Source organism: Macaca fascicularis, chromosome 1 (assembly GCF_037993035.2).
Source record: "Macaca fascicularis isolate 582-1 chromosome 1, T2T-MFA8v1.1".
NCBI classification, from domain to species: Eukaryota; Metazoa; Chordata; class Mammalia; order Primates; family Cercopithecidae; genus Macaca; species Macaca fascicularis.
The window spans coordinates 170938234-170954030 of NC_088375.1; the positions used below are offsets into that span (position 1 = coordinate 170938234).

General features: G+C 45.7%; 1 protein-coding gene across 3 annotated transcripts in view; it reads right to left on the reverse strand.

Moving 5' to 3' along the window:
- ROR1 (receptor tyrosine kinase like orphan receptor 1) overlaps positions 1-12367 on the reverse strand; it is a 408557-nt gene extending 396190 nt beyond the window's left edge. For all 3 annotated transcript variants that reach the window (XM_045369694.3, XM_045369690.3, XM_074004865.1), the window contains exon 1: positions 11872-12367. In XM_045369694.3, the coding sequence (XP_045225629.1) occupies positions 11872-11962 (91 nt within the window). In that variant the 5' untranslated portion in view covers positions 11963-12367. The remainder of the gene's footprint in view (positions 1-11871) is intronic.
- Between the last annotated feature and the right edge of the window lie 3430 nt (positions 12368-15797).

Genomic DNA, 15797 nt, shown 5'->3' on the forward strand with positions numbered 1-15797 from the left:
AGCTGGGTGGCACAGACTGGGCATGCTCAGTTCAGCTCCTCCCTTCCTCAGCAGGGAAAAAGGACATTAGTTATCAAGTGTACCCTGGGAGGCCCTGACAGCAGACTCTAACCCACTGAAGACTATCTGGTCACAGGCAAAGTTTTCAACACTTTGACTTAGGGACACCAGATGTGAGTGAGCAAAGCGCTATGAGCTGCACAGAGAAAAAGAGGGTAAATCACTAAAAAAGAGGGTAAATAAATTAAGAAATTAAATTCTTAATTTTCGAGATTAAGAACATCGTCAAAAATTGTTGCTGCTTAGGCCGGGCGCAGTGGCTCATGCCTGTAATCCCAGCACTTTGAGAGGCCGAACCAGGCAGATTACTTGAGGTCAGGAGTTCAAGATCAGCCTGGCCAACATGGTGAAACCCTGTCTCTATTAAAAATACAAAAATTAGCCAGGCATAGTGGCAGGCGCCTGTAATCCAAGCTGCTCGGGAGGCTGAGCCAGCAGAATCGCTTAAAAAACCCAGGAAGCAGAAGTTGCAGTGAGCTGAGATTGCGCCACTACACTCCAGCTTGGGCCACAGAGTGAGACTCCGTCTCAAAAAAAAGAATTCTTGCTGCTTGTTTTCAGTGGTCTACACACCACTGGTCTCCAACAGGCAATATCTTGGGACTGAAAATCCCTATACAACACACAACAGTTCTCTGAAGGGAGGAGATAAAACAGTCAGACTGGGTTACTTCTTTAAGGTAGGCATATGAAAGGCTAATACAGTCCATCACCACACTGAAAGTTCGGGTAGAAAAAAGAAAAACAGTCAGTAATCTCCAGGGGGTGTGAAAATATGTTAAAACTTTGAAATACCCCAGTTGGAGTGAAATCCTAGAGGCGAGGCTATAATCTCTCTTACGGAGAGAAAGTAGAATAAGTTGCTTTCATGTACATTGTCTAAACTCATCCGGAAATGCTGTCAATTTCCCATGAAGAACAGATAAGAGCCTTTCAAAGATATCTAGGATTTCAGGCAGCATGTTCTATTTTTACCTTATGATGTTTAACCTTCACAGAGCATAAGAAAGTCCCTGCCCTTGAGAAACATTAATATAATTATAACCTAAGACTTTCAGGTGCTAAGAAAGTCCACGTCAGAGATAACTGTACTATAAAATCATGCCTAACAAGGTGCTGAGAACTAGCAATTTTGCCCTATCCCATCTGTGAAAAATCTTAAAGGAAGAATTGCTGCTCTCCATTCAATTCAGAGGTGTAGCTTCGATCACACACCAACCACCAACTGTGGCCCAGGCACTGTGCCAAACACTGCCCATGGTCCTTCCTCCTCTGTCAAGGTAGGCGCCATTATGGCTCCCATTTTACAGGTGCGGAAAGCCAGTCTCAGGGGTTACATAGTTTGCTGACCTGGCGGAGCAGTCGTGATCCTAGTCCATCTGATGCCAAAGTCCTTCTCTTTCTGGCTCCTCTCCCTGCCACAATCACCAACCACTTAGGAAAATCCTATTTTTAAGTAACTTCTCTGTCTTTTTGCAAGTAAATTTTCTTAGGTTGCAGAAATCCCAGAGCCAGGTCCCATCTACCAATGTCTTTCTTTTTTTTTTTTTTTTTTTTTGAGACGGAGTCTCGCTGTGTCTCCCAGGCTGGAGTGCAGTGGCGCGATCTCGGCTCACTGCAAGCTCCGCCCCCCGGGTTCACGCCATTCTCCCGCCTCAGCCTCCCAAGTAGCTGGGACTACAGGCGCCCGCTACCACGCCCGGCTAGTTTTTTTTTTTGTATTTTTAGTAGAGACGGGGTTTCACCATGTTAGCCAGGATAGTCTCGATCTCCTGACCTCGTGATCCACCCGCCTCGGCCTCCCAAAGTGCTGGGATTACAGGCTTGAGCCACCGCGCCCGGCCCTACCAATGTCTTTCAACTGTTTCTAAAGACAACGGCTATTTGAAGATTTTATGGATGAAAAAAAGTGAAAATCAGGCAAATTCACCTGCTGGTGAAACAGTAGTGAAAATTGTCATATATCAGTATATTAGAGGCACAAATTCCAAACAAATGTAGTCTTTTAGAGCAGAAAGTTCAATGGGCCCTAAGTCAAAGGGGCTGGGTTTTAGACGGGCTCTGACAGCTACAGAATGACCTTGTGTGAGCTGCCAAACTCACACAAGGGAGAGAGAAATAAATCCTATTTAACTGTATTTTTTGGAAAATTAAAGGTAATACTGTATATAAAATGATTTTGTAAGCGGCAAAGCCCTATACAAATGGAGGATTTAATTATAATTATTTTGACTCAGCTATTTGGCTGGGATCTTACAGAGAATTTTAATCATCAGACAGAGTTTAAAAAAAAAAAAAAACTACAATGCAGTTTGGCATAATAATGATTAGGAACAAAACCCAAGCCTTAGGATATGTAGGTTCAAATCCTAGTTTTCCCATTTAACTCTCTGTGTGGTCTTGGGCAGGTTACTTACCTTCTCTGTGCTTCAGTTTCCTTATCTGGAAAATGGGGATATCATGGAACACACTGAGCACCCTGCCACATGCATTGTGAGTGTTCAAGGCAGCCAGTGAGAGGCCTGGTCAGGATTAATCGCTTCTAAAGCCCACATACTCTTGCTCTGCTGTGCACCTTTTCAACAGACATGTGGCCATTGGAAGAGTAAGTAGTTGTGTAGTTACCAAATGGAAGGGAAGACACCAAGACAGTTGCTCTTGTATCTTCTCCCATTTGCCCTTATCCTGGCTTTTAGACTGGATTCTGCTTTGGGCATGGTAGAGGATTCACAGAGGTGTGGAGCTGGAGAGAATCAAGATGCCGAATAGTGAACTATAATGCTCCTAGAACTCTGGCTTACCTCATAGGGTTGCCCTGAAGACTATGCAAGTTAAAACACTTAAAGAACTTACTTGGCCCACAGTATGCTCAGTGTGTTAATTATTAGTATACTATTATTATTTTCACCAAGCAGACAAGAGGGGGCAATAGAATTAAGTAGCCTGCACTATAAGACAAAACAGCTGCATTAGAGAGAATAAGACACAATCATATACCTTTGACAAGCAGCCCTGAAAAGCACCACATTTTTAACTCCCTGGGACACCCTTTGGGAAGAAAGAGAAGTCTTCAGGCTCCCACTGAAACTGCTTCCTTCTCTCTCCTCCTCCACCCTTCATATGCTAAAAACACAACAGGCTTCATTCAACACTGTCTTTCTTTTCTTCACTCTCCTATCCCCTGGAGATCAGCTTCATTCCACAGTGAAGGCCTGGTTTAAGAACCCAGGATAGTCTCAGCAAGTCCCTGGAGACCTCAGAGCAGCTGCAGACTGCTATGGAACTCCAGCCCTTTTCCAAGAGTGGAATGTCTAACTCCTCTTCTCCTCTCCCATCCTTCAATCCCACACCCTCTCAATCCTTCCTACAAGGCTCACATCATATCCCACTTCCTCCCGAAAGACCTCTCCCTTCTCGGGATTCTGCATACATAATTGCCCACTCTGTACTCACTGGCTGTATTAAGTGCCTATTTTGTTGCCCCTAAAAGGTAAACTCCCCAATGGATGGAGCCCCAGGCTCCGCGTGAAGTGGTCAGACACAAACCAGGTTTCCTATTTTATTCCATCTAAAAATGCTGGCCCTAACCCACTAAGTTGATCTCACCATACAATATGATTTACAACCTCATGTTAGTTAACATTAGCAGCTGTAACAAAACAAACAAACAAACAAAAAAACAACAACAACAACAAAAAACACCTCAAAATCTCAGCCTTAACAATAGACATTTGTTTTTGGTTCACGTAAGACCTAAACAAGTGTGGGTTCCACCATACAGTGATTAAGGGAGAGTCTGAGGCTCTTTCCATGTTGTGACACTTTCAACACATGACTTCTAAGGTTGCCAACCCACCGAAGAAGGATCAGAGCGATTCTGCCTGGGGAGTTTTTTATGGGTCAAGCCTACAAGTGACAAAAATTACCTCCAACTTCATTTCATTGGCTAGTATTTAGTCACATGGCTTCACTTAACTGTGAGAAAGCTGAGAAATGTTGTCTAGTCATGTGACCAGAAGAGATGGAAACATATTTGGTGATCAGCTAGCAATCTCTGCCATAAATCTGCCATTTGAAAAACCCTCCAAGGCAATGACCTAACCTATTCAACTTTACATCTCCAGTAAGACTATCAGAATGTTTGGTTCACTGTAAGTGCATAGAAAATGTATGATCAATGAACGAATGAGGGCAGGTGGTAAATCCTGGCCAGAGTTCTAGGAGCCCTGTAGTTCATGATGAGACATCTTGATTCTCTCCAACCCCATGCCTATCGAAATCCCCTTCCGTACCCAAAGCAGAGTCCAGTCCTAAAAGCCAGGATTAGGGCAGGTGGCTAATATACCAGAGCAACTGTATTGGTGTTTTCCCTTTCATTTGGTGACTGCACAGTTACTTACTCTTCCAACAACCACATGTCTGTTAAAAAAGTGCACAGGGGAGCAAGAGTACATGGGTTTTAGAGGCAGATAAATCCTGATCAGGCCTGTCACTGGCTACAGAACTATAGCAGAGCACTCACTGAGCACTCACTCAGCACAGTCTGAGTGTGTTCCATGAATTATTTCATTGACTCTTCACAATAAGTCTGTGAAGGAGGCACTCATGTTCTTCCTCTGACCCTCTAATCCCCTGAGAATTAATGTATTCTTCCCCATGTTCCCACAGCATTTTTTCCACAACCCTTTCCTGTAATTCACTTGTGGGAGAGATAGTTGCGTGTGGACGTAACATATCTGCTCATTGGTGTCTCCCCAATCACACCTTAAGGATAACAAAAAGAGCATACACCTGAGAGTCAAAATACCTAGATTCAAATCCCAAATCCCAACTTAATAATTGTATGAATTTGGCTGAGATACTTACCTTCCTGAGCCTCGATTTTCTTATCTGTAAAATAGGATCAGAAGTCCAAACTCCAAGGAATGCTGAGAAGCGTAAATTTAATAGCTTTTAAAAAATGATACCTGGCATATAGCAGGTGCTGAAAAACGTGAGAATTGTTCTCCTTCTCTCTCCTTGAGGGCAAAGGTAATATTTTATTCCTGGACACGAATACTGTATCTTTCATGTGATAAATATATAATAAATGTTAGTTGAAATATACTGAGTGATAAGCTTCACTGTTGAAAAATAAAATAACAAACCCAATCTCTGCTTTGTCTTTAGAAGTCCTCTTTATCACCCCTCCCCCTTCCCACACACTTCATTACTCCTCTCTTTGGGTAACATGAACTTTTTTTCTTCTACACAGAAAATTTAAATGGCAAACAGAGCACCTCAGGATCCTTTCCTCTGGCCATTATCCTTCTCTTTCAAGTTGTGCTCAGCAAGATTATTTGGATATTGGAGCTAAAAACGGTCAGATTACAAGTGGAGGTCCCTGAAATGTAACATTCCCCATTGTAGGATTCTGGAATTACACCGAGCACCCGCACCCGGGAGGGGTTGCTCTTCCCCCAAAGAGCTTGCTGTTCTGAAAAAAGCCTTTGTTTTAAGGCTTTGCAAAACTGCACTGTGGAATCCCCTCCATCCAGGTCCCCAGCACTGGCCTGGGTACTGCTCAGATCTAGAGCGTCTGCAAGCTCCCTATAAAACAAAACACTCTGGAGTCCTAAAACCTTGTAAAAGTTGCTGTTCTCTGAGCTTTGGTGCTACCTTGCAGCAGGACCATCGTTTTGAAGCCAAATTTTCAGATTTCTCCAATAAGCCCTTGATAATGATGGTGGGAATGGGTGAAGCCAGGGAATGGGTGAAGCCAGGCTAAGGCCCTTCTGTTTAAGAAAGAGGCCTTGAAGACTTGAGTGTTTCTCAACTGGGGCCAGATTTGCCAGGGTCTGGTCCTCACTGGGACCTTGAGTGGCTGTCCCACTACACAGCACTCTAATAAATCCCCGCCTCCTCAGCCTACAACCACAGTTGTCCACCAAGATGCAAGATAACATACTTCATGTTCACTAAGTCCATGGTGCTGTGTTAGGTGCTATAGGTTCATAACATTCTTTTATTCTCACAAAACGCCCCAGTAAGCCACATATTATTGCTAGTCCCATTTTACAGATAAGAAAACAGAGGCTCGAAAGGTTAGGTAACTTTGCCCAAGAAGGCAACAAAGCCCCAATTCAAACTCCCATTCCCTATCAGGCTCAAATCCCATTCTATTTCCGTTACTCCATGCCACCTCTTTAAACAGCTATCAAAGGAAGTCCATCCTATATAGAAATACTTAAAAAAAGAAAAAGTTTGGACTGTTGATCTTTTAGCCCCCTTCTTTCTCTTAAAAAAAAAAATCTATGATTCTATGGAGAGAAGGGGGAAAAGGAAATGTAAGGAGGCCAAACATTATGAGGCTTGGCTTATCAGTATTTCTTAACAGCTTTTGGATCAAGACTCTACAAAACCTTATTTATGGACAGACAGTTACTGTTAAGCAGAGCCTTTTTATACAACCTTTTCATCTGAGGATGTTGTAGCCTTCTGCTGCCTTTCTATTAGTGAGAGATGAGGTGTGAAATTTGCTGGCCCTGCCAAGATTATCCCATTAAATTATCTGCCCTCTTCCAATGTAATTCACTAAGGGGCAACTGTTTGAGACTCAGGCGCTATGGATGTCCATGCCTGGGTGTTCTGGGAGGTGCGGCTGGGGACGGGGGGATGAAGGAAAAAGTTCAGGTGGTGGTAGCATCCCAATGACCTAACACTAATCCACGTTTCACTGCCTTACCAAAATAAAGTGGATGCCACAATTATCCCATTCCTAAACAAACTGAAAACCCCAACCAAGCTTACTGCAACAAAGAGAGAGCCTTTTTACTGCTGTTTATTTTTATTTTGTATTCGTTAGCTTTTTAGATATTCCTGGCATGCAAGTCAGTCTCCGTGTAACAAGCAGCTGCATTTAGTTAAGGATTTTCGAAGAGTTGCCCCCATCCCCTCCCCCTTCAACTCCAGAGAACTTTCTCAGACTCTCCTTTCTCTTCGAGTGTCTACAGAACAGTCTCTACTGTCACACCCCAGGGAATGGGTGAAGCCAGGCTAAGGCCCTTCTGTTTGAGAAAGAGGCCTTGAAGACTTGAGTGTTTCTCAGGTGGGGCTGGATTTGCCAGGGTCTGGTCCTCACGGGGACCTTGAGCTGGCAAGCCAGCTGTCCCACTAGACAGCACTCTAATAAATCCCTGCCTCCTCAGCTTACAACCACAGTTGTCCACCAAGATGCAAATACAAAGGCACTTCATCACAATATACCTCATTGATAGATGGAAAAAACTGGCAAGCACACTTCTCTAACCACATCGAAGTTGAAGCTCACTACAAAAATATAATTCTTCCAGAACCAGAGATCCAGGCCATCCAACAAGGTGCTTCCAGTCTGTCTCTGAGTTTCAGCAAGACCGTCTTAGGGAACTCCAGCACCGGAAGGAAAATTGAAATTGGCTGTCTTCAATAATTTCTTATAACCTCTAGATTATGGCTAAGCAAGCTTCCCTTTGCTGCTGTTGGAAAACCTTGGGAAATACCACCTTTGTTCCATACATTAAAAGAATATAAATTGTAAGAATTAAACAAGGAGAGAATGTCTAGGGCAGCCATTAAGGTAAGAGCATGAACTGTTAGCGCTTATAAGCCCAGCAATGCCACTTTTTAGCAGCGTAAGAAAGTAACTTAACCTCTGTGTGCCTAAGTTTACCCGTCCGTAAAATGAGCTATGCCATCTCCCTTACGGGGTTGTTGTGAGGATTCAGTGAGTTAACACTTGCAAAAGGCTTAGAAGAGTGATTGGCCCATTGTAAGGATTAAATAAGTGTTTGTTAACTAAACTGTACAAATTGCATCTCAGAATGCTTGGATTCAGAGACATATTTTCTTGCTTGAGGTCACAAGGACTTGGCACCATTCTTCAGCTTTTCTCAGGCCCAGTTAACAGCCTGCCTGGTGGAAGGGAAACTGGGGAGGTGAGAAGTGGAGGCTCCATGGAGTGTGCTAACCTGGGATAAGGCCTAGAACTGGCCACCAACACTCAACCCCTTTCAACCTCCCCAGAAAGGCAACCCATTGCCTCAGGCATCAAACACTCCAAGTCAGCAGTTCCTATTTTTCAAGGGTTGACATTTTTCTTGGAAAATATAGCTGTAGCTATAAATACAGAACGGTAAAAATGCACATAAAGGCCGGGCGCGGTGGCTCAAGCCTGTAATCCCAGCACTTTGGGAGGTCGAGACCGGTGGATCACGAGGTCAGGAGATCGAGACCATCCTGGCTAACACGGTGAAACCCCGTCTCTACTAAAAAAATACAAAAAACTAGCCGGGCGAAGTGGCGGGCGCCTGTAGTCCCAGCTACTCGGGAGGCTGAGGCAGGAGAATGGCATGAACGCGGGAGGCGGAGCTTGCAGTGAGCTGAGATCTGGCCACTGCACTCCAGCCTGGGCGACAGAGCAAGACTCCGTCTCAAAAAAAAAAAAAAAATGCACATAAAATTGTGAATATTATTTCTGGGAGTTCACATATCCTTCATTTCATGTACCCCAAGTTAATTTCATGCACTCACCTCTAGGCTGGGTGCTCTTCTCCAGTACTTTACATGCATGACCTCACTTCAATTTCATAACACTCTTGTAAGGCTCAGGAAAACTAATTGACATACCCATTATACAACAGAGAAAAGATTCAAATCCAGGTCTGTTAAATGCCAAAGCCTGTGCTTGTAACCATTTAGCTTTACTGTCAAGTTCTGCTATACTACACTTCTTTCATACTAGAAGATGGGACAAGAAAAGGAAAAATCCTTGAAAATATGCTATGTTGCATTTTTACTAAGCAAAGCATATATCAGAATTTTGCATACAACCAGAAAAGTTATTCTCCATTCATTCAACAAAGATCTATGGACCACTTACTATGTATGTGTATATATACATATGCTGTCTATCTGTACATACACATTTACATCAAAGTACATATAGCTTACAAAGTGTTCCATTCTCCATAGGATGCTGTGTAAAATTTTCAGAAATATTTGAAATGGGGTAGATGTTCACCATCAAACCACCGGCCAAACCTGATACTAATTTCAGAGCAAGTGACACTTTCAGAAACTTTCCAAAAGTCTAACAGGGAGCCTATGCTCACGATACAGAAGAAAAAGGATGCTATGGGGCAAAGCTGACCCTTCACTAATTATCAGGCAGATAATCTCAGGCATCAGAGTAGCAAAACAGCCTACCATGCACGCTGAATCTATATTGGAAATTAAATATTTCCAAAACTGAAGGAGGCAATTTGACTACACCCTTTGCCCATCCCACCTTGGTCAGGCTCCCCCAAGTCAGCCAGGGAGGATTTTCAGGCATCTCTAATAAAGTTGGGACTAGGGGACTTGGGCTGTCAGTGTTTTCACCGGAAAATCTCATAGTCTTAATGCCCTCGAGAGACTTCTATTCTAAAAGTACAAACAAACGCCTATTTAAATGGCAACGGAAGGTTTACAAAATGATAGCAAACACAGTAGCAGGCCACTTCCCTCTGGCTCCGAGCAGCCAAATCACAGAATCTACAAGATTCTGAGAAAGGCCAGTTACGTTCCTAGTGCCCTGGGCTTGGGTGCAGTTATAAGGTAAGCTTCAGGTTCCTAAAGAAATTGAGCTTTGCCTAGGGAGGGGGTAGATGAGAAATCAACAATGGACAGACCAGAAAAAAATAAATTTAAAGGTTTTCTTCTGGCTAACAAAATAGAAGAATGATGGGAGAAATGTTTTGTATCTTTTTAAATAAATACATGAAACATATCTCCCCTTAAGCTGATTTCCTGAGCCACTGGCTGGGCTACCTTAGGAATCTTGAGTCCAAGAGGAGAAAGTGAATGTGAGTTCTAGCAGAAGTGTTGACCCCAGAGAGAAGATCAGACATTCACAGAAATGCAAAGGGATGCATAAAACAACAAATAAGACAATAATAACAGATTTGAGCTCATTACTAAAGAGTATGGAATAGGCAATACCTTTTTTAAACAACTCTAAAAGGCTGTAAACAGTTAAAGGAGACAGAATTGGGGTGGCTGCTGATAACAAGGGTGTCTTACAGTGAGCAAAATCAATGCAGGGACATTTATTTAAAGGCAAGTGACCCCCACCCCCACAAGGGGCCATGATCTAAAAGCAACCATTGTTGAAAGGTGAAGTACAAAGTAAAGGAGTCCACAGAGGAAATAACTGAATTAATCAAAGCCCCAAGCCAGGAGTCCCACCTTAGTTAAAATCACCCTGCTTATCTCCACCTCAATTTGCTGGGCAACCCAACTTGAGAAGGATGTTTACATTACGTAGGCAGCATGGCCCATTTTTACTTTTCACCCAGGTGTTGTGGCGCAGGGCCAGATGTTTGGCATCACCAAGCAAAACATCTATGTGACCAAGCTGTTTACATTTCATTAGGATTTTTCATCAGGAAGGTGCATTCCCTGCTGATGTACATCTTAATTACAATTAGGAGCTCTATTTACCCCCAGGAGCTTCCAGATTAGCACGACCACATTATAGGATCCGTTTCAGAAATCATCCTCAGAAAATGCTACTCTAGCTTCCAAAAACCATCTCCAAGAAATCAAAATTTACACACAACTTCCTTCCAGAGCGTGTTTTCTACCAAGAAAGTCAGCTAACTTTTAGTAAAAACTAATTCTGTATTCGTAGTCTATGTAGTGAATACATCTTTTTCCTCTCAACTGCTAAGTAGCGCAGAGCCTTTTCTTTTCCTAAACAGTGCTAACTTAAAAATGAAAGATGCATGATAAAAGAGCAGAGACCTAGTTATCCGCTCAGGTTTGGGGCTGGGAGTGGGGGAGGGCAAAATCCAAAGGCTCCTCACCCCCTCAAGTGATGCATGTTAAAAGTGAGGCCCGAGACCCCGGAGACTTTAATCAACTTTCCCCCTCCAACCTCCAAAGAATGAATCAGTTGTCTCCACAGGCTCAGCCGGGCTCTTCCCTCTTATTGTGTACCGGCCCAGACGCAGCAAGGACCCCAGCTTCCCGCAGCGAACTAAGACGCTCGGGCTTGCGGTGAAGTCTTTCTCTAACTGTTGCGATTGTCTTTGGAGATTACCAAAATCAAGTATGCATTAGATGGCTTTTCCCCCTCTTGTTTGTAACACGCACACACACGCGCGAGCGCGCGCGCGTGCACACCCAAAGCACTTTGGAGCCGCAGGCCGCCTCTGACAGCACACTTTGCACAAAGTGGCAGCGGCTGCAGCGGCGCACAAGTTTTGGCCTCTATGGTGACCCTCGGGAGGGCCGGAGGGCCGGGGGCTGTGGCGATGCGAGGCCGCCTGAGCCCCAGGAGGACAGGGCTTTTGTTTGCGTCGATCCGAGAGCCGCCTGTGCTCTGGCGGGCACCACTGAAAATCCGAACTCCCTCCTGGACCGCGCCTTCAGGGCCGGCTCGCAACTTGAGGGCAGGATAGACTTGCCTCAACACCGGCTGGGTCGCGCTAGGGGTTCGGGGAGACAAGGGGGGACGCCATGCACAGAAGTGCCCCGATCACCCCCAGGACCCCCAAACCCCTCCACGCTTCCTGACAGCGCTGACAAACGCTGCTGCGCGCCGAGGAACGAGTCCCTGGGCGCGCCCCGGCCCGCCGCAGGGATCGGGGGCAAACCCTGGCCTGGCGGCGCCGGCGAGCCCCGTGGCGGGTGGCCGGACGCGCCCCGGGGCCAGCGCGGCGCTTCCTGCGTGTCCCGCGCCCGGCTGGCCGACGGAAGGGTGGCCAAGGGTCAGGGGGTGGGGGCGGGAGGGGACCGGCGGGCGCCTCTTACCTTGGGCAGCAGCCCCGCGTGCGGCCAGCAGAAGCGCGGCCAGCAGCGCCAGGAGCGGCGGGCGCGTCCCGCGGCGGCGCGGCCGGTGCATTCCTCCTCTCGCGGCGGCGGCGGCGGCGGCGACGGCTCCCAGGCCGCGCGCAGAACATCCACGGGCTCTCTCCCGGCTCCCGGCCGCCTCTTCCCGGCCGCTGGCGCTCGCAGGACGCCGGGGGCGTCTGCAAAGCTCTTTGTGCCTCTAACCTGCTCCCTCGCCTCCGCCCGGCCGCCTCTGGATGCCGCGAGCGCGATCCCTCCCCAGCCCTGTGGCTGCAACCTCGCCTGGGCCGGCGGGTCAGTCCCAGGCTGTCCGGGTTGCACCAGTGGGCGTTGAGTCGCCCCGGCTCGGACTCCGAGAAGAGAGCACCCTGCGCCCAGGGGCTGCCGTCCCGGGGCTCCCTAGGCGGCGGCGGTGGCGGCTGCTCCCGCTCTCCACGCTCCCTCTCTCGCTCAACTTGTCACTTTCCACCAACTCTCCAGCCCAGCGCCCCAGCCCCGACCAATGGGAGACGCGGCCCAGGCCGGCGACCCAGCGCCCTCTGCTGCCGCCTCTCAACGCCCGCACCCTCCCCGACTTCGCAGAAAGCGGTCGCGGCTCCCGCGTCAAGGGCACGCTCCCTCCCTTCCCCCACACGCCTCAAACTCGCCACCGAGTTTGGGGGACCTTCGAGGCTACTTGACAGAAGGGGAAACCGAGGCTCAGAGACACTTATCCGGGATCTCAAGCCAGTTCGTGGCTGGACGACAGGAGACCCAGGTTCTAGCGGCGTCAGCTCTGTCACTGTTAGCTGTGTGACTCCGGGTAATGGAACATTTATTGCTATCATACAATTTCCCTTTTGATTTCTTCTTGGACCCAAGAGTTGAGAGAGTTCTTACACAAGTAATTTATACTTCGCCTTTTTGTGTTTAATTTGTAGTTTCACTGAATTCAATGTCATCCGTACCGCCTCCTGGCAAGATTTATTGAGGATTATCTGTGGTTATTTTTGTCAATGTCCCATGGTTTCTTGAAAGAAGGTGTTTCTGTCTTCCGAATGTGAAGATAGAATATTGTATCGATTTTATCTTCTTTATATTTATATTCATTATTTTTTCAGGCCTTCTGAATCTTTGCATGTTTGTGTGTGTGTGTGTGTGTGTGTGTGTGTGTGTGTGTGTGTGTGTGTGTCTAACTGCTCTGCCATGAGCCAAGGGATCATTAAAGACCTCTACAATGAGTGTGTTTTTGTCCATTTCTCCTGGTTTAACTTTATGGATTTTGTAATTCATAAATACCCATAATGATTTAACTTTCCCTGTCGAGACTGCCTTTGATCATAAAAAGTGGTGAGCGCCTGCTGTTTTCAGCGCTCTGCTCTAGGCTCTGAAGATGCAAGGGTAATAGGACACCTGTCAGTCTTGCTCTGGAGGAACAGGAAGAAGCCCATAGTCTATCAATAATCACATGGCCACTTACTAAATACCTCCTGTTTGCCTTGTGTTTTATATGCATTTGCTCACAAATCCTCCACTGACACTAAAAAGAGTCACTAAAAGTATATACTTCTTAGCTGTTTTACATATATTATCCCCATATTACAGTTTTAGAAATTGAAACTCAAAGGGAAAGTAAATGACTTGCCCACAGTCACACAGACATGGGGCAGCCAAGCCAGCACTCAGGCTGTTTCCACTGAGAGAGCTAAAAGCCTGTAAGCAGAGCCTGGCACATGATAAGCACTCACTCGGGGGTTGTTGCTGTTGCAGTAGCCTCTAAGAACCCAGCTTTAGGGTTTTAAAAGGAACAGTCACTTCGTGGAGGGCAAGGACTCTGTCTCAATCATCTAGGTATCTTACTGGCCTCTAACAGTACCTGGAATGCAATAGGAGCTCAATTAATGAGCAAAGGTTAGGTCACCATTTGGAAAATATTAATTTTTCATCATATTTGTTTTGCAGGGGTGCACAGAGGAGGGACAAAATTTCATCTATACTCCTTGGCACCAGGAAAAGCAGATCCCTGAGAGCTGAGACATTAGAAGGGGGGAAAAAATGCAGCCCAAAGTATGTCCCAGCAGGTCATGGACTCCAGACTCCCAGCCCTTTGCCTTCAGGCAGGTGAATGACTAACCCATGCAGGACAAACAGTCACTTATTCTCCTCCAGGACTTCATGGCAGGAGCTGTGTTGGTAGCTTTCCTCCTTTCTATCACTCTGACCCAAGGTCAAAAAATGATAGACAGAGAGGCCTTGGGTCAACCAGTTCATCACCTACATTGATCTGTCCCCCAAATTTCTCTGCCTGAGATCTATTCAATCCTGTCCCAATTATCTCGCTTCTTGCCTGAGGAACTTACTGCACAAGATTCTCTTGTTGGGAAACAGTCTTTGATGGTCAGTCTTAGTATATCACAGCCCAGAAATCAGAGGATACTCAGTCACACTGCACAGTGCTGGGCAGTCCTCTGTTGTCTACAGTCAATACACACAGTTGTCAGGCAAGGAGCCTTTCTCATCTACCCACCCTGCCCCCAGCCCCCACCCTGTAACTCCTAGGCCCAGGTATCTTAGGTAACAGATGGCTGCCAGTGCTGAGTATACAGAACTTAATGGCACTTTTATCAGTACTTAACCTTCCAGGAACTTAATCACAGAATCATAGACATAAGGAATGTGAGACCTGGAAAGGGCTTTGGAAATTAACTAGTACACCCCCCTGAACATTTTATACAGGAGAAATGTGGAACTCAGGAGGGTGAAACCGCCTTGCCCAAGGTCACAAAGCTGGCCAGAGCCAAAACTAGGACCTAGACCTGCCAGTCCAGACCTGGGTAGGGACCATCATTAAGTCATCCCAGATTCCTTCAGTTTAGCTATAGCACACACGTTTCCAAAGAAAAGGTTAGAAGTGGCCTGGTGTGGTGGCTCACGCCTGTAATCCCAACACTTTGGGAGGCCAAGGTGGGTTAATTGCTTCAGATCGGGAGTTCAAGACTGTCCTGGCCAACATAGTGAAACCCCATCTCTACAAAAAAATATAAAATATTAACCGGGCATGGTGGTGCACCTGTAATCCCTGCTACTTGGGAGGCTGAGGCATGAGAATTACTTGAGGCTGAGGTGGAGGTTGCAGTGAGCAGATATAGTGTCACTGCACTCTAGCCTAGACAACAGAGCAAGACTCAATCTCAAAAAAAAAAAAAAAAAAAAAAAAAACTGGGGTGGGGGGTGTTAGAAAAGGCTTTTCCTGTTTAAAAAAGTAAAAGAGGTAAAATATATATGTGTAAAATATATGTGTGTGTGTGTATATATGTATATAAATACCTCCTGTTTGCCTTGTGTTTTATATGCATTTGCTCACAAATCCTCCACTGACACTAAAAGGAGTCATTAAAAGTATATACTACTTAGCTGTTTTACATATATTATCCCCATATTACAGTTTTAGAAATTGAAACTCAAACGGAAAGTAAATGACTTGCTCACAGTCACACAGACATGGGGCAGCCAAGCCAGCACTCAGGCTATATATATATGCAAGTTCAGTAAATGCCAATGTTTAAGAGCACAGGCTGGGGAGTTGGGCTGCTTGGTCTCATGCTTCAGCTTCTTTGGTTGCTGCTGAGTGACTATGGACAAATATCTTAGCTCCCTATACTTTTGTTTCTCACCTGTAAAATGATGATGATAATAATAGCACCTATTTCATGCTGTGGTTAGTGTTAACTGAGTTAACTCACAGCAAGTGCTTTTATGAGTATCTGGCACAGAAAGGCACCTAATAAATGGCAGATATTCTCTTTATTATTTACTACATGAACCTATTTATATCATCAAAATAAGGTTGATCCTAGCCCATTTTTTACAAATGGGCTAAGTGAAATGAGTTTTTAAAACTTGCCCAA